Below are 25,508 nucleotides of genomic sequence, written 5' to 3' on the forward strand. Positions count from 1 at the left end.
GAAGATGGGTAGAAATGAGAATAAAATGCAAAAAAGCATCCACAGTGATATGCAGGACTTGGGCATCAGGGGCTATTCTTTTTTCTCTTAAGTCAGAGCAGCTAAGTTTACAAGGGCTTGAAGTAAGAAAAAACAGTTTCAGTGTGATGGTTTGGAAGGACACACTAAGTGGAGGTCTCTAATGTGTTGTCACAGTATTGTCACTATCCTTATTGTTGTTATTATAATAAGCTGATAAGTAGTGATCTGTCTCACTATAGAAGCTGCTTGTAAGGTAGCTAAAAGTTCAACATTGGGGACTGGTTTTGAGAAACAGCTATGAAATGTTTGAAGGAAAGAACTTCAGTCTGAGATGTTTGTTCTGCCAGCAGTTTTGGTTTGAAGATGACTTAATCATGACTAGTCAGAATGTGAGGGATCGCTCAAAGAAGGGCAAAGATAAACTATTAAGAATCTGGGCTGGGACATAGGTTTTGTGTGGCCCTTAAAAGAATCAGCCAGCAGGGATTTACTCAAAAAATATCTCTAAGCTCGTGGGATACACAAAGGGGGGAAGGCTGGCCCAGAAGACAAGATACAGTCTCATGTAACAATGAATAAACAAGCGGACATTTTGTAATTCCATCAGACAACAGATTATGTTTCTAGACTGGTGGATTTCAGGAATTTCAACCATTATTTGCCAACTTTTTATTTTGTCTAATAAAGACATTAAAACAAAACAAAACAAAACAAAAAACCGGGGCTTCCCTGGTGGTTCAGTGGTTAAGAATCTGCCTGCCAATGCAGGGGACACGGGTTCGATCCCTGGTCCGGGAAGATCTCACATGCTGCGGAGCAACTAAGCCCGTGCACCACAACTACTGGGCCCGCATGCTACAACTACTGAAGCCCGCACGCCTAGAGCCTGTGCCCTGCAACGAGAAGCCACCACAATGAGAAACCCACGCACCGCAACGCAGAGTAGCCCCCGCTCGCCGCAACTAAAGAAAGCCCGCATGCAGCAATGAAGACCCAACACAGCCAAAAAAAAAAAAAAAAACCCACTACTAGTGTCACTACCATTTTATAATAGAAAAGGTATTTTTTTTCACAACTCAGACACAAAATCACTAAGTTATAATCTCAGAAAAAGAGCCAGTGCTTTAAATACTGAATCAACTTGCGTTTATGAACATTTCCCTATTATTGTTCTAATTTTTCTTATTTCAGCACAAACTGGTAAAACTCCATGGATTGACACCAGTCTGCAGATGGTATTGATACTTGGGAACCTCTGAGCTACAGTCCTAAATTCTGCTATAAACATACTATCCTTTTCTTATCATAGTGATTGATGTGTGGTAGGACAGGAGGTGACAGAGGATTGAAGGTGGTGGGTCTTTGGGGGCTTGTAGACATACTGAGGACATTAGGACACCGAGTGTGCCTCTGGTGTATTTCAGAGGGAGGAGAGCTCGGGTTCTAGAACCAGATTTGCTACTTTCACGCCTTGGTGCTGTCATTTCCTGACTGGGGATCACGGCAAGGTGTTGAAGCACTCTGCGTCTCAGAGGTGACCACAGTGCCAGCCTCGTAGGGCTGTGGTGGGATACAGGACTGCGTAAGATACAGGACTTAGAACAGCCTCTGGCAGAGGGTCTGTGCAACAGACGTGAGCTATTGCAGCTGCTCTGTGCCAGGAACCTCACAGCCATAATCTTGGTACCCCCCTGCATCCTCATCTATGAAATGAGGATAAGGTTAGAAGGATGCTTGTCTACCACAAGGTTCATGGCAAAAAGACCCCACGTCCTCTGTTTGGGACCAGGCTTGACACCAGGAACCCAAGAACTTGAGGCAATAAGTAAAGCTGCCTCATGAAAATAGTAACAGCTCCAATTTATTGAGCTGCTGCTGCATATCAGACATCGCTTGAACCCTACAAAGTAGTTAATATTCTCCTGATTGTACAAAGGACGAAACTGAGGATGGGAGAGGCCTGTGGTTTGCTGGGCCCCAGAGCTAGTAAACAGAAAAGCAGGGATTTAAGTTCTAGAGTCCTCCTTGTGGGAAGACATTTAAGAATATCCCAGTTTTAAGAAAATTTCACAAAGCAGAGAGATTATGGATTGAGTATTAACATTACAAAACTACATGGAGTCTCTTTGGGTAATAATTCCCCTGGGGCGGGAAATATTTTATTTTGGAATCACTTAGCACTTGACAAAGATGATAAAGGAAGAGAAACAAATCTAAAGTGTCAGAGAAATCTTTGAGGACCAGCACCTTGGAAGTTATGATGTTGAAAAGATAAGTAAGGTGGCAGTAGAAGAAATGGGGCAAAGCTCCTCGTGATCATTCAGTTAGCTGTACATGCAGAGTTTGCAAGCCCCAAAGCCCTGATGTAAATCAGCCCTGATGTAAATCAGAAAACTGGGTGTAAGAACATCAAGAGTGTAGGGATCTGGCAAACTGGAGAGCATTTGCCCCATCCAAAAACATTCAAATTCCTTTTGTTTTTTTTTTCCTTTCTAAACACTGGCTGGCCAAACAAAACACATCTGCAGACCACCCATTCATAACCCCTGCGACAATAAATGCCACAAAATAGAGCAGCACTCCTCCGAGGCGAGGGTGGGTGAGGAAGCTTACAGAGGAGTTGGGATGTGAACTGCAGATAAAGGATGGATGGACCTGATCAGAAAGCAAAGGGTTTTCCAGGTGGGAGGAACAGTGGGAATAAAACGTTGCTGGCAGGAAAGTGCAGGGAATGTTTAGTGGATGACAAGTAAATCAATTTGAGTAAGTCAATTTCAGCATAATTTGACTGAACAAGGAATAGTGAATAATAAGGCAATAAAGGAAGACTGAGGGGGTAGGGCTGTGACACCAGGAACCGAATATGGAAGCTGACCTCTGAGGATTGGGAGTCATTATAGGTTACTGAACAAGAGAGAAGCATTATCACAGCAGTATTTTTTTTTTTTTTTTTTTTTAGAAATTCACGTTCTTTTATTTATTTATTTATTTATTTATGACTGTGTTGAGTCTTCGTTTCTGTGCAAGGGCTTTCTCTAGTTGCGGCAAGTGGGGACCACTCTTCATCGCGGTGCGCGGGCCTCTCACCATCGCGGCCTCTCTTGTTGCGGAGCACAGGCTCCAGACGCGCAGGCTCAGTAATTGTGGCTCACGGGCCCAGTTGCTCCGTGGCATGTGGGATCTTCCCAGACCAGGGCTCGAACCCGTGTCCCCTGCATTGGCAGTCAGATTCTCAACCCCTGTGCCACCAGGGAAGCCCATCACAGCAATATTTTAGGGAGACTGACATGGCAGTGCTGAGACAAATGAGTTAAAAGAGGAGAGCTTAGAAATAAGAGTTAGGAGGCTGCTCCCTGCTAATCTGGGGTGAGGTGATAAAGGCCTTGTTTAGTGGCAGTAAAAATGGAGAGGGAGAGATGGATGAGAATCTGATTGGATGTGGAAAGTGAAAAGGGCACGAGGTCTACTGACCACGAGCCACGGGATTCAGCAGTTTGGCGTGGTTGCTAGAGCCACCAGTCTGCCTTCAAACCCCAGCCCTGCCGCCTAGTAGCTGGGAGGCCTTGGGCAAGTTACTTAGCCTCTCTGTGCCTCAGTTGACACACCTCTAAAGTGAGGAGGATGGCCGTAGTCCTGCTCCGTAGGGGTGACGTATGGATAACCATGTCTGGGGAAATAAACGAGCACAGTTTAGGTGCTGGCGCAGTCTTGGCATGTAGGGAGCTCTCCATAAATAACCACTGGGATTGGATTGAGGTGGGCACACGCTCCTTCTCATTCTTCCTTTTCCTTCCGAATAAAATGCTGAGAATAGTCCTCAAGGGTATACGACTAAGATACCAGGTGGCAAGTTCTATTTAGATAGGGCCTCTTGCTGGATTTTTGCCTGAAAGCATAAAATACCTTTGACGGCACCCAAGACGGCCACTGCTGGGGGAGCACAGCCCTCACAGCTGGTGCTTCTCAAGCATTTTATGGAGCTGGTCCACCCCCGCCAGAGGGTGCCCAGCACTGGCCCCTGCGAGAAGGGATGTGGAGGAGGGGCCACAGCCTGGAATGCAGCCTCCCAGACCTGCCTCATCCGACCCTCTGCACTGTGGCAGGCTTTCCAGAAGAACACTCTGTCTTCATCTGGTCTCTGGGGCCGCTAGGTCCCGTGGGGAGAAGCCCCACAAGCACCAGGGATTTCATGGCTTTGATGAGGTCACTTTCCAGCAGGCTGCATAATGCCTGGTCTCTCTTGGCCCACTGGAGTGGCCGTGGAAAAAGAACTCCCTTCTGTCTACACTGGAAAATCCCCCCCCCCATCCACTAACACACTTATGAGGTGCCACTGTTGCATTTGGGACAAAATCCCAGCATTCTCAGGGGAGGCCTGGGGTGAGGGCAGCCCCGGGTGGGAAAGATGCTCTTTAGGGCACACGAGAGTCCCTCATGTTGCAGGGCAGAACGTACTGCTCTGACTGATCACAGCTGCTAGCGTCGTTGCCCAGGGGGGATGAGGTCCAGGGAGCGGTCCTTAAGGTCCTCTCAGCCAGCGGCGGAAATCAGGATGTGTGTGGCAGGTGTGACACACTGGTCCAGCTGAGGAGAAAACAGATTTGAATGAAACTGCTCACGCCCTCTGAGATCTTCGGAGGCAATGTGGCCATCACTGTCCCCTCCTGGCCCTTGTCTGGACCTTTTGGCGGGTGAGGGAGACAGTGTATAGAAAAGGGACCTCTTTCTCTTCATAGTCTCTCGTTTCATCCTCTAAGAAGGCAGGACTAGGTGTCATCAAGCCAAATTGTCTTGAAAAGGCTCAAAAATGGCCAACTGAGAGTATTGTCTCCTTATCCAAGGAAACAAGAGAGTGTGGTAATCATTCGCTTGAATGCTTCACTGTGTGGCAAGTTTGAAGTCCTCCCAGCATCCTGATGAACTCGGCACTATGATTATCCCCATTGTCACACAGGTTACACAGCCGCAAGGATCAGAGCCAGGATATAAACTCCAGGAGTCTGGCTCCACTGTGTCATCGTTTTTGAAATGGGAATGATAGGCCTTTGGCAGCTATGACAGTCAGGGATGCACAAAGCCTGCAAAAGGAATTATTTTTCTTGGTTCTATTTCAGTGATAATAGATGGTTTATTAAATTGTTATTTTTTTAAAGACCCGCAACCATTGGTACCTCTCACAATAGTAGATGCTATTTAAGTCAACCTCAGAAGCCCATGATTTAGGGTTAGGGTGAGGCCCTAAATCAATGGTATTTGGAGCTCCCAAGGGTTCTTCCAGGGACATACCCCCCGCTAGTCGCAGTCATGAGGCATCTTTGGCCTATTGTGGGGTGTTGGGTGTTCATGAAGAAATTCAAAATGGGTAGGATGTGGAATGGAAAGATTCAGGGAGGCCATGGTCCCCAAAGTGATGTAGGAAAGTAGTGATAATACTCTGTGCTATGGACTGAATGTTTGTGTCCCCCTTAAAATTCATATGTTGAAGTCCAAACCCCAGTGTGGCTGTATTTGCCTCCAATGAAGCAATTAAGGTTAAATGAGGTCATAAAGATGGGGCCCCATCATAGGATTAGTGTCCTTATAAGAAGAGACACCAAAGAGCCTCCCTCCTCCTTCTCTCTCTCTCCCTCCCTCTCTCTCTCCACACACACACACACACACATACACACACACACACACACACACACACACACACAGGACAGGCCATGTGAGGACGCAGGAAGAAGGCAGCCATTTACAAGCCAGGAGGAAAGCCCTCACCAGGAACCAAACTTTCCAGAACTGTGAGAAATAGATTTCTGTTGTGTAAGCCCGAGCCTGTGGTATTTTGTTACAGCAGCCCAAGTAGACTGAGACACCTGTGTTTCCTGGAGGTTTCCTGGCCCCGCCCTTTATTCCTGCCAGGACCGCCCACATTCTGCCCCCCACTCCAACCTCCAACCCTAGAGTCAGCATCCTGATGCAGAATCTTCTCAAACTCCAGTACCCAATGTGTCATTGGTGGTATTGCCAGGGGACCTCACTGGTGGTGGCAGCAGCAGCAGCAGGGCCCGGGGCACCTTGATCCAACCCTAAGGATTGGTATGTGTTTCTTGGGCTTAAAGTAAATCATGACTAACTTCCCAGAGAGTGAAGCAGCTTTTTACAAGCCAGAGGCACCTGTAGATGCTCCAGGCTATTGACTTGTTTAGTACCCTAGAAACTGAGGAGCTCTTTAGAATGACAAAACTGACTTAGGACCTCTTCAGAGTGGGCAAGGGACATAATAATATGAGGCCAACGTGGTGTCCTCAAGCTGTAGAGACTCAAGATATCATTCACAAAGATTTCTCCCCTTACTTGCCAATTCAAGGTTTACTCCTCATTTTAATAATATATTCTTTTCTTATTTCTGCAAATTTCCCTTTCTTGGGAAGAAATTCTTGAGTTCTTTCATGGGTACCATTCAGACAGCACAATTCATCACATCTGCTAATTAATCTTTTACTTAAACTGGTCCTAGGAGAACAGAAAGTCCTCGGAGAATATGGATATGTGCAGTGTATGTTGGTTGAATTAAAAACGGGAAAAGGTTTCTGTGGGATGTATTTTTTTAATGAGAACACATTGTTATACTGTGAGCATGTGGCATTCTTGCTTAACAGAAACATTTACAAGAACACATACACATTTATATCCAAACACCAAATGAAGATATCTTAAATGAACAATTTGCACCAGAAATAAAATATATTATACAAAACAGGGGTTATATCCACAGTCATTAATTCTCGTTTTCTACACAAAACAACAATAAATTAAATCACATTATATGCAGATAGTTCTACTTACATTAGAATAATAAACTGTATGTAGTTGTCAGCTTTTACTTTTACTTTTCTACCAGACTCATGGTACGTAGGTATTGTTCGGTAGTCCTATATGTAAATTATCAGTGAATAATATGGCCCAGAAGACAAGGGCTGCAGAAGTAATCCCCCACGTGTCTGTTCTGTGTCCTCTTGGATTCAATTATGCACCATGCACAGGGAACAAAGCTCAGATTCCCAGGACCCAGCAGAAAGATGTGCAAACTCACAGCATCTCCAGGCTGTTACGGGCACCTCATTGCTGTCTTGTAAGACACACCACACTGAACATTTTAAGATCTTGGCATTGAATAATAAATAGGACATCCTGTCTCAAAATCCAAATTTTCCTCTTTCTCAACCTTCTCTGTGCAATTATTATGTGCTATGACAGCTTTGTTCTCCTAGCAAATAGAAAACACTTTGGTAGTCTATGTTGTGACTTACCCTGGTGAATGGGCCCTTTATTCCTTGCACGTAGAAATTTAGGTCTTTAAACATGTGAATCAAAGCAATGCAGCACTTTTGCTAACTCTTAATTCTGCTTGTTCAAATATGTCCCCTAGGAATCATCCCACACCTGATACATCAAAGAGCTATTGTAACATACGGATTTTTACTTCTGAGACTCAGCTCCCACTGAAACCCTTTCACTGTGCTTGAAGTGGCTTAGAATATGAACATTAACAGCATCAGCTGGTTTAGAATTGCTTTGCCTTTGGTATGAATTAACATTAGTGGTTAATGAGAAATTTGAACAAACTCCAATCCAGCACCTTTTGAAAGTCGATTTAATCCTGGAGTCTAGCTATGGGGGCACACCTGCAAGCTCTACATGCTGCAAACCGAAGCCAGGTTTGTTGGAGTATATGCACATCAGAGGCTTGAACTGCCCTGGGAGCATGTGGTCAAGTTAGGTGAGGGTTCTGATCAAAAGCCAGCTACCTTCTTACAGCCAGCACGTTGTCTTCTTTCCCCCTGAGGAAGCATGGAGGTTCTACTCGCAAGCTGCTACCTGCGTGGGCACGATGCTGATGCATCTTTGGAGCCATGGTGGACAGTGGATGGGGGGTGGGGGGAAGGGTGGCAAGGATGCTGGCAGCTGGCAACACTACCCTCTTCTGTTTCTTTCGGAAGAGCTTGATCCTGAGTCTTCTCGCTGGGTGTGTCCCAAGCTTCTCACTGAAGAGGAACTAAATTCTAGGTCATTCTATAGGTCTAAAGATCACTGAAAAAGAAACAGATTCCTCTGAACAGCACCATCTTATTCTCTGTGCTTCCGCACTGCCCCCAAAACATAAGCCATGTTATTAGTTTCCATTTTTTCTACTGAAGAAGAAACTCAGCTCATCTTCAGCTTCCTTATGAAGCACTGAACCACACGGCATAACTAAACAAAACCCATGAAATGTAGACCGAGGGACCTGATTTTGGCTGTTGTTTGGCTTTATGACTGCATCCACTCAGGATCTGAATGCTTTGTGTCCCAAGAAACATAGGTATGTCTTCCTTTCAGTTTATAAACACTCCCTTAATACCAGTGGCATAATATTCTATTTGGTCTCCTAAGAGACTTCCACAAACAGCTACTTTATGCTCGCTCACGAGAAGGTGGTAAGCCCACTGGACCTACTCTGAATTCCTGTCTCTGTCTGTATAAGGTCTATACAGTGGCCTTACTTTCACGGTCAACAACAAATCTCACACTCCCCAAATCAGCGGCAACCAGAAGGAAAGTGGTCAATTAGGGGAGCAAAGGGCACAGGTGCCTTGAATAAGTGAATGATACCAGGAGCATGTGAATAGGGAGAAGTGCCTGACATTCCAAAGCAAAAGACTGAATTTAAGGAAGAAGAGAAAAGGAGGCATTAACTTTCCATACCTTTCTCCCCTTCCTCCATTAAATATAGCTTCTGAAGTGTAAAGAACCATTTTAAAGCCTGTGGAACCATGTCTGCGGTTCAGGAAAGGACAAGCTGATGGTTCTTCCAAGAAATGTAGTGCTTACAGGGACTTTCTTGTGGAACCTGTGGTCATTCTGGGGAAAGCTCCACACTCTACACAGAAAGTTCTTCCTGGATAGAAGTGATCACTTAGAGAAAGCTTTTATTTCTGAGTCCAGAAAAGAAAAGATCTAAGATGATGATGATGACCATAAAAACCTATACTTTTTTCCAACACCAAGAGTATACACACAAAAATATATACTCATTCTGACCTGTACCAATGTCAGCTTATGTTTGGCCAGATAAGAAAATACTGATAAAGTATACCTTTTGAAATCTGAACACCCTGGATTTCAGGATAATAATTTATAGAACAATTTAAGAACTAAAGTCCTATTTGTTTTACCATATGATACGTGGCTACTGACGAAGTTGCTACATGAATAACTAGTTGTCAAACATGTTAGCAGTTAGGAATTTCAATCCCGAGTTATAATGTCCAGAAGTCTTAACCCAGGGTAACCTTGGGCCAAACACCTACACTTTTAGCAAAGGTTTCCCAACTTAAGGGAGCTTTCAAAACTTAATAGAGTTTTGTAACTCATGTGACAATTTCAAGGAAGAAAGGATAGAAAACAGACATGTAAATAAACAATCTTAAGAACCCTAGAATCGCTTTAAGATTGGAAGAGAATGGCGTCCACATATCAGAAACCTCATGATTTGCTCTACCATTTTTAAAAGACTAAATTCTCACTTAAAATTTTTAAGATTTTACCTGGGAATATAAGATTAAGTTTAGAACTATTCCTCTACCGGAAGTAGAAATAAAAGATATTTGCTTTAAAAAGGTCAGAGTTAACAGCCCTTATATAAATTCTAGAAAGGTTAGAAATGTTTCTATCCAAAGACTGCAGCCAGGTAAGAGTGTTTTTTCCCTGTAATAAGCACATAGGCTCAAATTTTTAATGTTTTTTACAAACACAAGATAATAGAGAATGAGTATCTCTAAAATACACGGAAAACATCACTGAAAAACATAAATGAGAGAGAAATAGTCTCTCAACTCACAAAAATAAGATGGATGCAACTCTTCCATTCTGTTTTCACGTTGAGGAGTCCTGAGATGTTACACGCGTCGCTTTCCTGGATTTTACTTCCCAAACTGTCTTCCTGTGTCAGAATTTCTGGAGCTGGCCTCTCTTGCCTTCTTTTTCCATCCTGTTTTGAATTCAGCACTTTTTCATTCACGCCCAGCATGGAGAACTGCAACATAGTTCTTTGAGTTGATCAGAGTTCATTCTTTTATCATGTTCTCCAACTGCCTGCATTCCATTCTTTTTTTTTTTAATTTTATTTATTTGTTTATTTATTTATGGCTGTGTTGGGTCTTCGTTTCTGTGCGAGGGCTTTCTCTAGTTGCGGCAAGCGGGGGCCACTCTTCATCACGGTGCGCGGGCCTCTCATTATCGCGGCCTCTCTTGTTGCGGAGCACAGGCTCCAAGACGCGCAGGCTCAGCAGTTGTGGCTCACGGGCCTAGTTGCTCCGCGGCATGTGGGATCCTCCCAGACCAGGGCTCGAACCCGTGTCCCCTGCATTGGCAGGCAGATTCTCAACCACTGCGCCACCAGGGAAGCCCTGCGTTCCATTCTTAAACAATGGAGGGGAAATGTGCCTCACGCAGAAATAATCCATTCACTTTGACTGGCTGAAGTAGGAGTGGCGGACGCCTCCAGGGAAGCAAGCTCAGGCCAATTTCCAGGACACGCGGCTCTCACTCGCCCTGCCTCACCTCCACCATTACCAGTGTGAGCCACAGCCTCCATCACTACCTAGGAATTGCTCCAATTCCGGGATTCCCCTATTTTCTTAAACTGCCCTATTTTCCTCCTATAGATGGTCTTTTCCAGACATTAAGATAATTTTTAAAACTATTTTCCAGCTGCTCAAAACATTATTGAGGAAAGACCCTCGTGACGTCATGATAAGGTGGTACACTGATCTGGCAACTTCCCATTCTTCCCTCACTGTCTATATTCTCCACAAATTATACATGAAAGCAGCAACCTGAGTTTAAACCTATGAGCAGAGAACTAGGCACAAAGTAGAGATTTGGTATATACTTATTCAACCCTGTCCAAATTCCTCATATCCCTACCCCTGTTACATGGATTATTAGTGGACGACTGCGAGGCTCTCTGGAGTTTACTAAAAGGGAATATGGTAGCTATTTAGATTCCCTCTTTTAACCAAAATCATCATTGTGAATTTTAGTAAAATGTCATTTATTAAGTGTGTCGTTTCTATGCTTACTGTCAAGTTCTAACTCTATGAAGTTCTTCTTGAGAAAAAAGGACCGCCTCCCTTTTATAAAACCTGACTTAATTCTATTAAATTTCATCCTTGGTCTTGATACTCATCATTGGCCAGAACTGGAAGGAGTCTATCCCTAAAACAAGTTGCATTTAAAACAGGTAAATTGATGTATTCCTGTAGAGTCTATAATCTGAATACATTTCCAGATCTCTGTAATTAAAGCAGCAATTCGTATTGGGCTACAGCCACGGGGAAGAGGAAAACAGGGAGAAAAAGAGAGGCATCTTTCATCATTATTGGTTTGTTGTACACTTTACCCATGCTTTTAAAATATAAGTGAAATTTAATCTTCAAAATGAAAAAATAGACACATTTTCTAATAGTAAAATATAAGATTAAAATACTTAAAAATAAAGTGTTAGTGTGAAATAGGGCTTTTTTATATTAAAAAATGAAACATCTTAGATTTGCTTTTCTTGTATAAATCCTCTTAACTTATTAATAGTTACAACTTTCCAGAGTAGCTTTTATGAGATGCTGAAGGAGACAGGGGGCAGAGGGGGATTCTTTTTCGAGATATGAAGTCAGGACCTGAATGTATACATCGGACAGAGCAGTTTTCAACCTCAGATCTGTCCACCAGCGCTAGAGAAAGGAATGATGTATTTCCTACCTTGAGATTTTTCATTACGTTTTCTTCTTCTTGGGGTTAAATTCTTTTCAAGAATATTCTACTTGTAAAAATTATTTTATTCTAGCTATAAAACATTTCATTTAAGAAAAACACATTTTATAGCCTTGCATAAAATCCCCCCAAAAGCCATCAAGATATGGAGACATCAGACCTTCAAAACATAAATCTGATCATGTGCCCTTGAAACAGTATGAACATTTAACAAAGTGACCTTATATTCTTATATTTGTTTGTCATGAGATGAAAGGCCGGGAGGCATACGGTGATTAATAACAGTTCCTGAGCTTCTAAAGAAATTTTACAACAAAATGACTAACTGCTTAAAAGAATGAGTTTTTCAAGAGCGCCCCTTCTGTTCCATTGATGTCTTTCATCCCATTTATCTCCTTAAAGAATCTCAAGCCAAAAGAATAGGCTTCCTTTTAAGCCACCGAAAAATGGGATCTGATGGAATCTTCCCGTAACTCCCGATGTTTTCCAACGTTGCTTTCTTCTTGCTGGTTTCGCCTCTCAATGGTTATTCTGTATTTCTTCCTGGGTAAAGGGAAAGTGAATGTAGTAATAAAACCTCGCTTGGCTACAAAATACTATGGTTTCTCTTACAAAGAATGCCCTCAAGGGACATCTGGGTTTGGGTTAATAAATGAGAAGTGACACAATATGAAACCCTGGTCAAAGATTAAAGTAGTGTGCCCTAAGGCATTGTGCCCTTATTCAAGGAGGAAAATTGGCCTGCTTTCCCAGATGCCATAGAACAAGCCTTCCCCTTCTTCCTGTGTGCCTCGTGGGTTAAGTCTTGTCTATTCTGCCACAGAAGCTCTCCCCAGCTCCCAGGATATGCCCTAGATAAAGATCAGATGAAGCGTACAGGAATACAATTGTCCCCACAAAGAGTCACATACACCCGGAGTTACAGTTCCAGGCAGAAATGAAAAAAATCATGGTCCACTGACTTAAGAATAAGCCACAAACTCAACCACCAAAGATTGCAAAGGAATGAACTGGTCTCAAGATGCAAAACTATCGGTATCTTGAACACACATAAATATTACAACTTTACAAGACTCGGTGCTTAACCACAGTGGTCACTAAGCATGCGGGTTCTCAAATACTGAGCACAGACGTCCTGAGAGCATAGACTGCTTGGAGCCACTATGTCCTCTACAGTAGGTGAGCCCAGCACCTGTTTCTAAACTGGAGGAAGCCTGAGACTGGGGAAGTTGATTCTCCCTTTGTCCAGATTCCCTCTCCACTTACGCACGTGGTGGGTGGTAGGAATTGGGTCAGAATATTTGTGAGCCAAGGACAGCAGTGGCTCTGTGCCCATAGGGGGAGGCAATAGAAACCCTGACCCACTGCCTGTTATGCTAACCCACTGACCACCAAACCAGCGTCACACCAAAGGAATGGCTCAGTTCTTCTCACCACATGCTTTTTGGGTAAAAGCAAGATAGGCACAGGTCACAAGGAGGATCGTTCAAAGGCAAGTGGCAAAGGCAATTAAGGGGAGTGAATTTTAAAACTTTATAAAGTGGTCCTAACCTGAAAAAGTAGAAGGCCATTAGCAAACCAGCTCCTAGTAAAGCTCCCACAACAATTCCTGTCACCGCTGACTCTTCTAGGCCACCTGCTTGAAAAAGAAACAGAGATAATCTGAGTTCATTTTGAGAAATAGCTAGAAATCCCTCATTCTGACGTTTCATTCATTGACAACTTTCATTCATTGGAAGGTGTTTCTCAATTTCCCACTTGGGGCAAATTTTCCAATTTTCCTTTCTTTTTCAGAACTATTTTCTAGGGCATCCTCTTTGTTGTTGTGGCAGTGGTGGTTGCGGTTTGGTTTTGGGTTTTGGGGTTTTTAACCAAGTGCAAAGCTTAAAAAGCACTTAAGAAAATACTAGATGAATGACTGTTACAAAAAAAAAAAAAGTGAGCACAGTGGGAATAAAGCAGGTTCAAGGAGGATTTGAAGAAAACTGGAAACTGAAGTTTTCAGATCTAGCCACACTCTTTTGAGTTTACAGTCAGAGAAGACAACCATGCGGACCATGGGACTGAGCGGGCTCTTCTCAATTTCAGTGTCACTTGGATGGTGACACTTCCAAGTGCTGGAAGATTTGGTGAAAAAATTCATTGGGTTAATGTTCTGTTTTTAGATGTTCTCTCACCAAAGCCAGAGTTTCATGTCAAAATGTCTTATATAGCTTTGTGAAAATGTAACAGTTTGAAACAATCAAGTTCAGTAGTGTCCCAGTTATTATATAAAAATGATAAATAGCTAGCTTGTGTAGAAAGAGTTTAGGACACAGTCTTATATGCATTCGTGTTTAATCCTCAAAGCAGTCCTAAGAGTGGGGTACATTTCTTTCATTTTACGTATGAGAAAACTGAGGCTTAAAGAAATGGAAGGAACGCTCCTGGGTTCACAAAACCAGTAAGTGACAACGGTGGGATTCCAAATCCAGGCCCAATAACTCCAGAGACTGTGTTCTTAACATATTTCTGCCTTATGCTTTCCCATAATTATTGCATATACACAAATACCTCATAGTTTAAAGACTGTTCCCAGAACATAAGGAGCACACATACATTAGCCTAAAGTGAACAGGTTCCCTGAAAGGTCGATACTCACTTTGCCCTCCCTCAATAGCTTATCAAAGGGTCTCGCTAAAGCAATGATTTCCAACCATTTTCCTACTTTTAAGCTCCTTATGAGACCCTCCACTTGCTTCTATATTTATGACAAAGCTGCTCATAAATAACAGATTTCACACTTATTTGCCAATTTGTAAATTTTCAGGTGCCTAAGGGAACACTGGTTCTGAGGGGTAAGAGGATAAATACAAACTTTGAAACTAGAGATGAATAAGTGAGTGACATTTAGTATTTGATGTTTTGATCTTCCCTAAAAGTGTAAACCTCAAATACTAAGAAATTATAGTAAGAGATGTAAAAATAGGGAGATGCCTTCTACCACTTTGGAAAAGGATGGAAGGGAAGAAGGCTCTGCTGAAGCCTCTGCTTTAGGCGGACGCCAGTTTGTGAATCGTTCCCATGGGTTTTACCACATCAGAAACAGGAATCTGCACTTTCAGGGCATGACCCCTGCATTATACTGATACCATAGATGATGAAACACAGAGCGAATTAAGTCTCTACACTTACATGCTTTGCAAGGAGAGCTGCTTGAGTGCTCCACCATCCTGGTTTCATCTATTCTCAGCTTTAAGGGCCCCCAAGGGTATTTGACGTTCGGCCGCATCTCAAAACGACCTTCTTTTCCAAAGTAATCACCAATAACCTATATAAAGGCAAAAAATATATACATATACACACTGAAAGGTCAAAGTTATCCGGTTCCAAAGGAGGCACAGAGTGGGCTCCCCTGTCCTTCACACTGACTACAATGGTGTGTTTCTGAGGACTTTGTAAGTCAAGATTTGCAAGCGCCAACAGCGCTCCTAAGGTGAGCGTAATTTATGGAGAGCGGGCTCCGCATGGCAGGGAAGGTGGTTATACAGAAAGCAATAAGCAGGGAAGGCACGGCTTTTCCCTTGCTCACGGGAGGGGGGCTGCTCCTCCCACCTGCCACAGAGCAGCCCACGTGGTCAGCCATCTGTCAGACCCCAGTTCCTTTCAGGGATGAGTGAGGTCAGGACCCATCTTAAGGGTCCCAGGCTAAGTGGGCCTCACACCACTCAATGAGCTTGGCATCTAGTTCAAGCATTAAAGAGGGTCTTTAGGAACTGCCCACTTCACCCTCCTCTGGTTGCAAAATTATTCCGCATCCTGACTTCGGGGGTTACATTCTCCTCTCTGATGAATTTACCCTATTTATACCCCACTTCCAAGCTGAACTCCTTTTCAGTTAGTTCCTGTGGCCCCTGAAAAAAATCAGTATTCTTTTATGGGTCAGTTCAAGGTTCACGCTCAGTTTCTGGTTCAACAGCCCTTTCATCAGCTCCCTGAGCCCTGACCTAGAAGTACCCTCGCACCCAGCTTCTCGGGATCCGTTTCCCTTTTGTCTGGGCACCAGCACCCTGCTCCTGCGCGGCCTGTGACACTCCTTCCCCCTCTCTCTCCTGAAGGAGGCCCAGCAAGCTCTCGTAGCCCATTTCATGTCAGAATGAAAAGAATTCTAGATAATCGCCAAACTAACAATCACTGGCATGTCCTGAGCACATACCAAGTACTTTACACACATGCACTCCTGAAGCCTCACCACAGCCCTATCTATAATAGACTGTTACTATCCACCTTTTATAGAGGGGGAGACTCGAATATACACGAGACCCAGACCATCAAAGAGTAAAAAACCGTGCAGTAAATGCAGCAAGTGCGGGTCCTGCCGGCTCAGCCCCTCCCACAAAGGCCAAGTATGTGTGGACTAAGAGAAAAAGAGCCAGTCCTTTATGCAGGGTCGCATGAAGTGTGACAGGAGCGTCAACTCTGGGTGAGAGCCTTCAGAGAAGCAGAGAGGGAGCAGCTTATGTGACCTGAAACACTGCATATTCCTATCATCTTTATTTATAGATTTATCATGTAAAGTTTATATAGTACTTTTCTAGGTTCCATTTTATCTGGTGCTCATGATCGCCATGTGAGATCAGCAAGGGAGAGATTATGATTTCCTCATTACAGCCAAGGAAGCGGAGGCAAAGAGCTTGCACCCCAGGAAGTATCAGAAACTCCTCTTGGTGTCCAGGGCCCCCTTTTCTCTTCGTGATGCTATCCTGAAACTCCATCATCTTTTGCAATACTAATGCATGTCCAGTTTGTACACACCCCCTGCCAAAAACAATTTTTTTTTCAAATTTTTAGGGAGGAAATAAATACACAATTTCACTTTACGTCTCTCAGCTGTTGATGCTGTCCTGCATCTTAGGACTGAGGTGTGATTCTTGGCCACTTTTGAAAGGTAGGATTTCCCCACTTAGGATAGACGTGGGACCATTTTCTGAAGTCTTCCCTGATACCCTCAACCAGAAGGAAGCCCTCTCTTGGAAACGCCCTGTGTTTCCTCATTTTTATTTGGAGGCTGCTTTGGGGGCAGCTCTTTGGACACCAGGACAAATACATTCCTTGGAATCTCAACAAGCAGAGGAGCAGCTGTGGCAGAAGTCCTGTTTGCTTACCTCCTGCGTGCCCGCTTCCGTGTCGGTCATGGCAATCACGGAGAAATCCCCGTACCGGTCTCCGTTGGCATCTATGGACACCTGCCCAGCAATACCTAGAGGATGAGATGTAAAGAACCCAGTTGGTTACTTAAAATGCCTCTGTCCGCCAACAAAAACAAGAAAATGAATTGACGGGACTTTTTTTAAACAAACTCATGCCACAGGGAATCTCATCAAACTCGGAGCATTTTTGTTGGCATTTGAAAAGACATTGTAATTTCATCTGTGTCTGCATTCCTAAATTCTTAACATTTCTCCATTTAAAAATGAAAAGAAAAAGAAACAAATGACCTTCTTTGGGGAATATGTTAAAGAAAAAAAAAAGATTAAGGCTAATCCTGAAAGCAGTATGCTTATCCCAGAGTTTTGTATTCATTTTTTTGAAAAATGCAGAGTGAGAAGTGGAGTTGTAGTACAGTTCCTAGACTTGTCATGGGTTCGCATTATCACTGGGCAAACATTATAAAAGAAGACCCATTCCAGGCCCAGGACTCAGTGAATGTGCTTGCCTATGGGCTCCTTGGACGCCCAGGAGAGCAAAGGGCCTGCTTCGCAGGTCATGGGAGCCAAGAGCAAAGACGATCGAGTTTTATCGCACTTGTGTTCATTCATTCATTGCTTGGGGGGTTTTGTTTTTGTCTTCCAGTTTAATGGAGATGTAACTGACATATCTCACTGTGTGAGTGTCAAGTGTACAGCATAAAGGTTTGACTTACAGATACTGTGAAATGAGTTTAACATTCATCACCTCATATAGATACAATAAAGCATTCATTGTTTACCCAGTGATAACTAGGGGCTGAATTTAATGCTAAGGCAAAGATGATCTGGACACAGTGTCTGCTCAAGAGAGAGGCAGCCTGGACAAGGGGTTTATTTTGGTGGTGCTGGAATCCAACTGCCTGCATCTGAGTCCCAGCTTTCACATTTCCTAGCCTATGACCTTGGGCAAGGATTTAGCCCACTGAGCCTCAGTCTCCAGGGCTGTAAAGGAGGCATAATAGTACCTCCCTGCCAAGAGGCTGCTGAAAAGATTAAGTGAGCTAAAAGAGGTAAAGTACTTTCAACATGGGTTTAAGAGAAGTTGGTCATCTTCTTATTTTGTTATTACTTCTATCGCTATGCCTGGAATCTGGGAGAGGACATCTGACTATGCCCACAGCACTCAGAGAAGGAGCTGGCACATCTAGCTGGAGACTCCTGGACGACTCAGTAAAAGAGCAGGTCTTTTATAGGAATGTTGGTGAAGCCTCTGATTCGGACAAGCAGCCAGCAGAGTGTGGGAGTGTTCTAGGCAGAAAGGCAGCCCTGTTAGTATTTACAGAGACACAAAGCTGAAAGGTACCCAAGGGATGGTGAGGTTTTGGGGGAGGTGGCCCATGTGTATGGAAGGGAACGGTGAGATGTAAAGCTGGAACAGCTGGAACAGGGTGGCCAGAGCATGGAGGGCCTTGAGTGCCACACAAAGGATTTGGATTTACTTTGGTTAGCAATGGTGGCTTACAGCAGCTAATCAATAAAAGCAAATACGTATATACTATTAGTTGATATTAAATATGTCTATATTGCAATTTTCATTAACTAAGAGAATTTATATGTCAGCCACATTCTAAGTATTTGTTTTCTTTCAATTTAAACTGTGGCAAAGTTCAGTGTAATTCTTAATTGGCACCTCTACTGATGTGGTTCTCTCCGGAAGTAAAATGAATGTCTGGGAAAAGGGATCCCAAGGGAAAGCTCCATCCTCTAGTGTGGTTTGGAGAGGGCAAGTATTTGGGTTTACTGTCCTCTGGGTTGCTGTTTGAAGACCCACTGATTTTTCCAGACTTTGGTCTACTTTGCCGGAAATGGAATGGAGCTACTATTCATCTTGATTTCTTTGTCTTCTTAACATAGACTGATTACAAAGGATACACCTATCTCAAGCTAGCTTATCCTTGACAGTCTAAACAACTTTTAAGTAATTAATGTCATTTAAATATATATACATTTATCTCCAAACATATTGGCTGTCCAAAACCATATGCCATTCTGTTCAGAGGTGTTTATGATGGTGTGTTCTGCTACGTGTTTTGCAGAGTATTTTATAAGGCAAGGTGGCCCTAGTAATCCAAGACCTCATTACACTTTAAGCTATTACAATTCTGCCAAGAAATGGAGTGTGAACCCTCAGGGTGGCCAATTAGCAAGTGAAACTTCACCTGAGCATATTGTACATAAGGTGAGATCGTCAGGCTGACAGCAGAATTTTCCTGTACATAAGTAATGAGACTTTCCACCCTCATTTCTATTGGCCTGTAGCAGAGCTCAAGGTTTGAGCCACAGTCCTATTTACCTTGTCACTCTGACCTCTCACACAGAGAGGAAATTCAGCTTCTTCCCAGGCCATTTATTGAAAGCCTTGAGATTTGGTCATAGGTTTCACGGTAATAAAATGCAAATCTGTCAAAAAACGTCCAGAGTATTTTTCCCTTGACAACTTTATGGTCACTTACAGTGACCATTAAAGTTTAAATTGTTTTTAATTTTAGAACAGTTGGGGATTTTTTTATAGTTCTTTTGGGGACTACCCTCAGATTGATCATTGTTTAGCAAATAAAATGGGCTCTTCAAACAATTCAAGGTCAAAACTTACCTTGGCTTCAATTATCTTTACATTTGGACAAATGAGATTCTAAGTTTAGACTGAACTATACAGTTGATTGTTTTGGGACTCATTTCGTATTGCCTGTGTAGACCCAGCCCTAGAATGGAAGCATCAGGATGGCCTATGGGAAAATTTAGTCCATGCCCTCTAAACAAAACTGAGTTCCAGCCATTGTGGGCACCTGCCCTTCCCTTAACAACATCCCTCAGATGACCAAGAGCAAATGACCACGTCATGTAGTGAGGAGTAACTAGGAACAGGATGTGGCCTACCAAGGTCGTGTCCACACATGCCGGCTTCTCAGTGCACAGGACACAACTTCTGGGAAATTTGACTCAGTCCTAATATGCCCCCGACTTATCCTATTTGATTCCAACTCCTGAGCTGAAGCAGTCAGAGGTTGAGCAAGATAATCCTGGAGGCTTATTTTATTCGTTCATGTCCTACAATCTGTCCAAAGTTGAAGCAGATGTCACTCTAGTTTGGAGTAAGATGTGGCATCCACTGAAACCACCAAGGAGAAATGAAATGCACCAAATGTCACCATAGCTGCTGCCCAGACAATTCTCGCTGGAACTTGACCTCTCTGTACCGTCCTACCCTTTCTAATAACCAAGGGCAAGACGAGGCAGTGGAGTGGATGGGAGTCCCAAAGGAAAAAAAAAAATATGTGCCCCAAATCTAGTCTTGATAAATACATATAGGCATAGCCCCAGTGCATTAAAGGGCTCAAAGGACGAGTTGGCATGATGCAGAACTGAAAGGGTCTTTGTCAGTCATCAGCTAGTCCAACCCCCTTAGTACTGGTGACAAAGAAGAAGCCCAAAGGACTGAGGTCACAGCCAGTGGCTAGGTTGTGGGTTTCCTGACCTCTGGTCAGTGACCTGTATGGCAGTGGTCCTCAGATGATACCCACCAGCATACTACAGTTTATTTTCCTCAGCCCCCAGAAAGCCCCCATCTAAAAAAGACTCAAGACAGATCCTGTCCCTCGACACCCTCTGGTGGCTTTCCATCTCACTCAGGTGGAAACCCAAGGTCCTCAGTGCAGCTTCCAGGCCCACAGGATCTGGCCCCTCTACCTCTCTGACTCTGGCTACCATCACACTGCGGCTCACATACTGCTTCAGCCACACCGGCCTCCTTGCTCTTACGGGGGCCCTCAGCACTCTCCTGCCAGATACACTCAGGGTCTCTGTGTTTGCTGCTGCCTCTGGAATATTCTCTCCTAAACATCTACATAATTTCTTTCACTACTCTGAGGTCTCTACTCAACCACCGCTTATCAGAAAGACCTTCCCGGACAACTCTATTTAAATTAGCAGTCCTACCACACCCCTCCCATCACTTTCCAGCTCCCTAACCTGCTTTACTTTATAGCCCCTGAAGTGGTGTATTTATTCGTTTATCGCCAGTTCCCCCTACTACCATGGAAGCTCAGTTGATTGCAGGGAATTTCTTTAGTTCACTGCTGAATCCTCAGCACCTTGACCGATGCCTGGCACATAGTAAGTGCTCAAGATATCTGATGAACGAATGAATGAGTGAATATGAAGTTGATATCCACAGGGCTCCAGCAGCTGGGTCATTCTCATATTGAGTCTCATGTTCATTTTTTTTTTTGACTGATGGGGAGGTGAGAGGAAACTAGTACTCCACATGCTGTTAGCAAGAATATGGACTGGTAGACCTTTCTGGAAGATATTTGGCAATACCTAATGCACTTTAAAAGGTACCAACATACTTTTGGACCCAGATAGGCCATGACTAAGCATGTTCCCTATTGGATGTACTCACAAAAATTCATCAAGATGTGTAAGATCATAATAGCATTTTGCATAATAGCAAAAACTGTAAACAACTGAAGTGTCCATCAATAGGAGACTGGCTAAAGAAATACTTGTACAGCCAAACAGTGGAAAACTATGGAACCATCATTTAAAAATGTGCTGACTCTATGAGCGCTCATATGGAAAATTCTTCTACTTGACATACAAGTGAAAAAGCTAAGATGAGGAATGGCATTCATAGTATGACCCTTTTGTGTAAATTTTTTAGATAAGATATACAAATGCATATGTGCTGGCAGAAGGCATAAAATATTTTTAGGCTGAATCATAGGAAATTGTTAATAGTGATTACACTGGGGACAGGGGACTAGGGTGTGAAGGGAAAACTTTTACTTTTCATTTTGTACATTTTTGTAGCATTCAAATTTTCCAGCCAAGAATGGTCTCATTCTTGTACAATGTTTAAATGTCAATGGAGATTGCTTGAGTGATGAGATGACGAGCCATTTTGTTGTTGTTGTTGTTCTTATACTTCTCTCTTCTTAAGCAACAGCTAGTATTCACCATTTTAAAGAATAAAATATAAGCAGAGAGCTCAAATGGACCTGCTTATCATCTCAAACCTCCCAGTTTTGAACAGAGGAATGTATATCTGGGATTATTCCTTTTAAAATTGATCACAGAACTCTTCACAAACTGATTATTTGCTGTGAATGAGGCTTGTGATTAATTTTAAGAAGCCTAGAGTTGTCTAGTAATCAGGAGACAAGGCACTTCCTATTTCAGTGGGACTCTTTCAAAGCACTTTCACAAGCTTTATCTCATTTAATTTTCACAACAAGCCTGTGAAGTGGGTTGATCTTGACTTATTATCCTTCTTCTACTGCTGAGAAAAGTAAGACACTGGCATGGTCCCAGAGTTGTAAGAGAGAAAAACAGAACCAGGAAAGAAGCAGCTTGATCAGCTGCAGAGTGTTGTTGTCTTGTAGACTGAAACCTCACCTTCAAATGTTCTGTTCCAAGTCTGCTGGATAATTTTCCCTCCATCCTTCTTACTGTAACCAGCTCTGAGTACTTCATGTAAAGCCAGGACGTAGAGGAGAATGGCATCGTGGAATCCTTCAACAAACATGTTAACCTGGAAAGGAAAGCCCAGCTGGGTGAGCCCGGACAACAAATGACTCACATTCGGGAATAATGTGGGCAAATCCAAGTTAGACTCGAGGCCCGTAAGCGATGGCAGAGGTGTGCAAAAGAGTAGCTAACAAGACTCATGCCACAATTTTCCTGGCACTGGCTTAGTCAGGAAAACCCTTCCCCCGTTTGGGAGTTTGGAGAGCAGACAAGATATTACAGAAGTCAAGAACATTGTACCTGTGGGCCAGGTTAAGTATTCCAGGTGCATCAGCCTTTGCCCATAGATGCCTCTGCACACGTGCCCTCCTTCTTCCCACGTCTGCTCTCTACCTCAAGCCAACTAGAGTCCAACCTTCCCCCTGAGGTCTTCTCCATCTTCACCAGCCCCTGTGATCTCCATGCTCTGAATGTGGAGCATGGCTTAAAAAACAGTAGGAATCCATTCATTCATATTCAATACTACTGAACGCCTAGTAGAGCACAAAGGGGGCAAAGAGGAATGGACGCTGCCATCCCTGCCTGCCCAGCATTTCTGTCCTCTCCTCTACCAGCATCAACATCTCAGTTTCTCTTTCCTATTTGTGTTCTGAGTAGTTCCAGGGCATCTGACCACTCCCTACCTCCAGTCCCTGCCAAGCTCCAAGGAGAAGAATGGAAACAGGCCCTTGGTTTATCTCAGTTGAGTCCTGGCTCAAGTAAGATAGCCCTTGTGCTCAGAAACATACAACTTCATGTGAAATTGGAGAAGTCACTTAATCCTTCTGAGCCTTGTGTCCTTCTATAAGCACCATTTGGCAAGTTCTGATACCACATTTAAACCCACTGTAACGTTCATTGAACATGAACTGAGCAAATACAATCTTGAAACACTTAGTAGCTTACAGATTAGGTATAAGAGTACCCCCAAATTCCAGCCTTCTTATTTCAGAAGAAAGCATCAAGAATGGAATTCCATGCAGCAGAGTGAATTGGGCATCCCACAGACAACCACGGTGAGGCATTGAGAGAGGCATTCCTGCCCCAGTCCTAGAAAGAGACCCCGGAGGAAGAGAGCCACCTGGTTCAAATACACAAACATTCACAGAAGATATGGCTCAACGTCCAGTTCTTCTTGGCTTCGTCCAACCCTGAAGGACAGTAAGTCCTGTTTGCATCAGAAGAGCAAATATTTCAGAATTGCCAAAGCCTAGTGCTGAGAGGCAGGCTAGAATAATGGTTAAAGAGCCTGGGCTCGCTACCCAGCTCTGCCACTTCCTGGCTGTGTTTTTGCACCACTCTGGGTCTCAGTTTTCCCCATCTGGAAAACGAGGGAAATATTCGTGCCTATCTCAAGGGGTTGCTGTCATGTTTAAGTGAACTAATAGACGTAAAATATGTAAAAGTCAGCACTCACTGTTAGCTTTTGTTGTTATTGTCTAGAGACAGAGAATTATAAACCTAGGAATCCTGCTTAGCTTCTAATTCCTAATAGCAGTGTTCAAAAAAATAAGGGATCTACTTACTATTACAACATATCTTACTGACCCACTTTACACTTAATGGAAACTAAGCCTCCTTGTTCATGCTTTCATATTCCAAACAGTTCTCTTCCACAAAGTCACGTCCTTAATTCCACCCAACTGCGATGGGTGCAGCCCAAGCTAGTCAATTCCACTGATCCTCTGGGAGAGGCAGAGGACAGAAGAGTATGGTTTACAGGAGACCCCTCAGTTAGCTGCTAGACCCAAAGTCTAATCCTGGCCCTGACATGTTAGTTGATCTCTTTAGTCTTCAATTTCCTTATCGACTAAATGGGAGGTTAGTATCTACTCATCTCATAGAGCTCTTCTGGGGATTAAGTGAATGAGTGCATGTAAAACATCTAAAACAGTTCTTGGGACTGTGAAAGCAAATGGTAGACATTAGCTCTTACTGTTAGCCATCAAGCTTAAGTCTCAGAGTCATTATTTTTTTAGGCAAAGCAGAATGGTGTAGAAATAAAATCTACTAGTCAAAGATAATTTTCTGCTGATTGTGCCACGCTAATTCAATTTTCCAGAGGAATATGAAATTTTCACTTAGGACACGAAGTCATCATGGCTTGAGAAAGTAGTATGCTGATGAGTTAATGAGTTTTAATGAGTGGACTTTAGCTGTGTAACTTAATCCTCAGGCCACAATAAAAACTATTTTTTCAAAAGATCAATCTTCCCTTTGATAATTGTATAAAAACCACCCTGCTACAGAGAGAAGCATCATAGAATTGTGGAATATGGGAAACATACGATGCCTTTGAAAAGCCCTGGTCCGATCCACTCCTTACTTTGAGAACCTAAAGACATCGCTCACGTGCCATCTCCCTGCATTCTGTAAGTGAGAGTTGTTCCATCTATATTCCTTGTTCTGAGGGAGCCTAAGACGGCCCCTACTTAGACTGTGAAGTACCAGCTGCTGGACCTCACCTGTCCACCTCTTTCCCTCCTCCTTTTCAAAATCCTAACCCTGGGCCGCCACGCTGCCATTGGCCACCCAAAGCACTGGACACGTGTCCCAGCACCACCCCCTGTCTGGCTCTTGAGCTTCCTTCCTTCTTGATATGCCCTCTGAGCTGCCCCTCTACAATCAGGATGGGAAGAATAATTATCTGGCTGAAAAACATGAACTTGGATTACTTCTGTCCTAACAGGCTTAATGGTAGAAGAGAATAGATAGGCTCTCAATACATGCCCGCATCCGAAAACTCATTTTATCTGGGTTTGCAAATGAATCACAAAATTTACCTTCTTTCCTCTCAAAGTGGCTGAGTGTCTCCCTCTCCTGCCAAAATTAGCAGGAGAGCTGCTGGCCCCCACTGAGGTTCACTCACACCCCAGCCCGCTGCGGGGGACGTTTCATAACATCTACCTCATAGGACCTCAAGCCAGAAGCAAAACCCCAGAGACCGTCTTTTCT

The 25,508-nt window shown here is 43.5% G+C and overlaps 1 protein-coding gene and 1 pseudogene across 6 annotated transcripts in view; one reads left to right on the forward strand and one right to left on the reverse strand.

Annotated features, from left to right (window-relative positions):
* LOC309656871 (coiled-coil domain-containing protein 167 pseudogene) overlaps positions 1 to 25,508 on the forward strand; it is a 586,379-nt pseudogene that overhangs the window by 540,211 nt on the left and 20,660 nt on the right. The window lies entirely within an intron of this gene.
* The window catches only part of NPR3 (natriuretic peptide receptor 3), a 68,542-nt gene continuing 50,944 nt past the window's right edge, over positions 7,911 to 25,508 (reverse strand). For 4 of the 5 annotated variants that reach the window (XM_082453799.1, XM_082453798.1, XM_082453796.1 and 1 more), the window contains exons 4-8: positions 22,443 to 22,578; positions 16,962 to 17,056; positions 14,992 to 15,127; positions 13,369 to 13,456; positions 7,911 to 12,360 (exon numbers count right to left, since the gene is read on the reverse strand). In XM_082453799.1, coding sequence (XP_082309925.1) covers positions 12,249 to 12,360; positions 13,369 to 13,456; positions 14,992 to 15,127; positions 16,962 to 17,056; positions 22,443 to 22,578 — 567 coding nt within the window. In that variant the 3' untranslated portion in view covers positions 7,911 to 12,248. The remainder of the gene's footprint in view (positions 12,361 to 13,368; positions 13,457 to 14,991; positions 15,128 to 16,961; positions 17,057 to 22,442; positions 22,579 to 25,508) is intronic. The other variant, XM_082453797.1, reaches the window with a different exon arrangement.

The sequence above is a fragment of the Balaenoptera physalus genome (genome assembly GCF_965194825.1).
Source record: "Balaenoptera physalus genome assembly, chromosome: 3".
In the NCBI taxonomy this organism is placed as follows: Eukaryota; Metazoa; Chordata; class Mammalia; order Artiodactyla; family Balaenopteridae; genus Balaenoptera; species Balaenoptera physalus.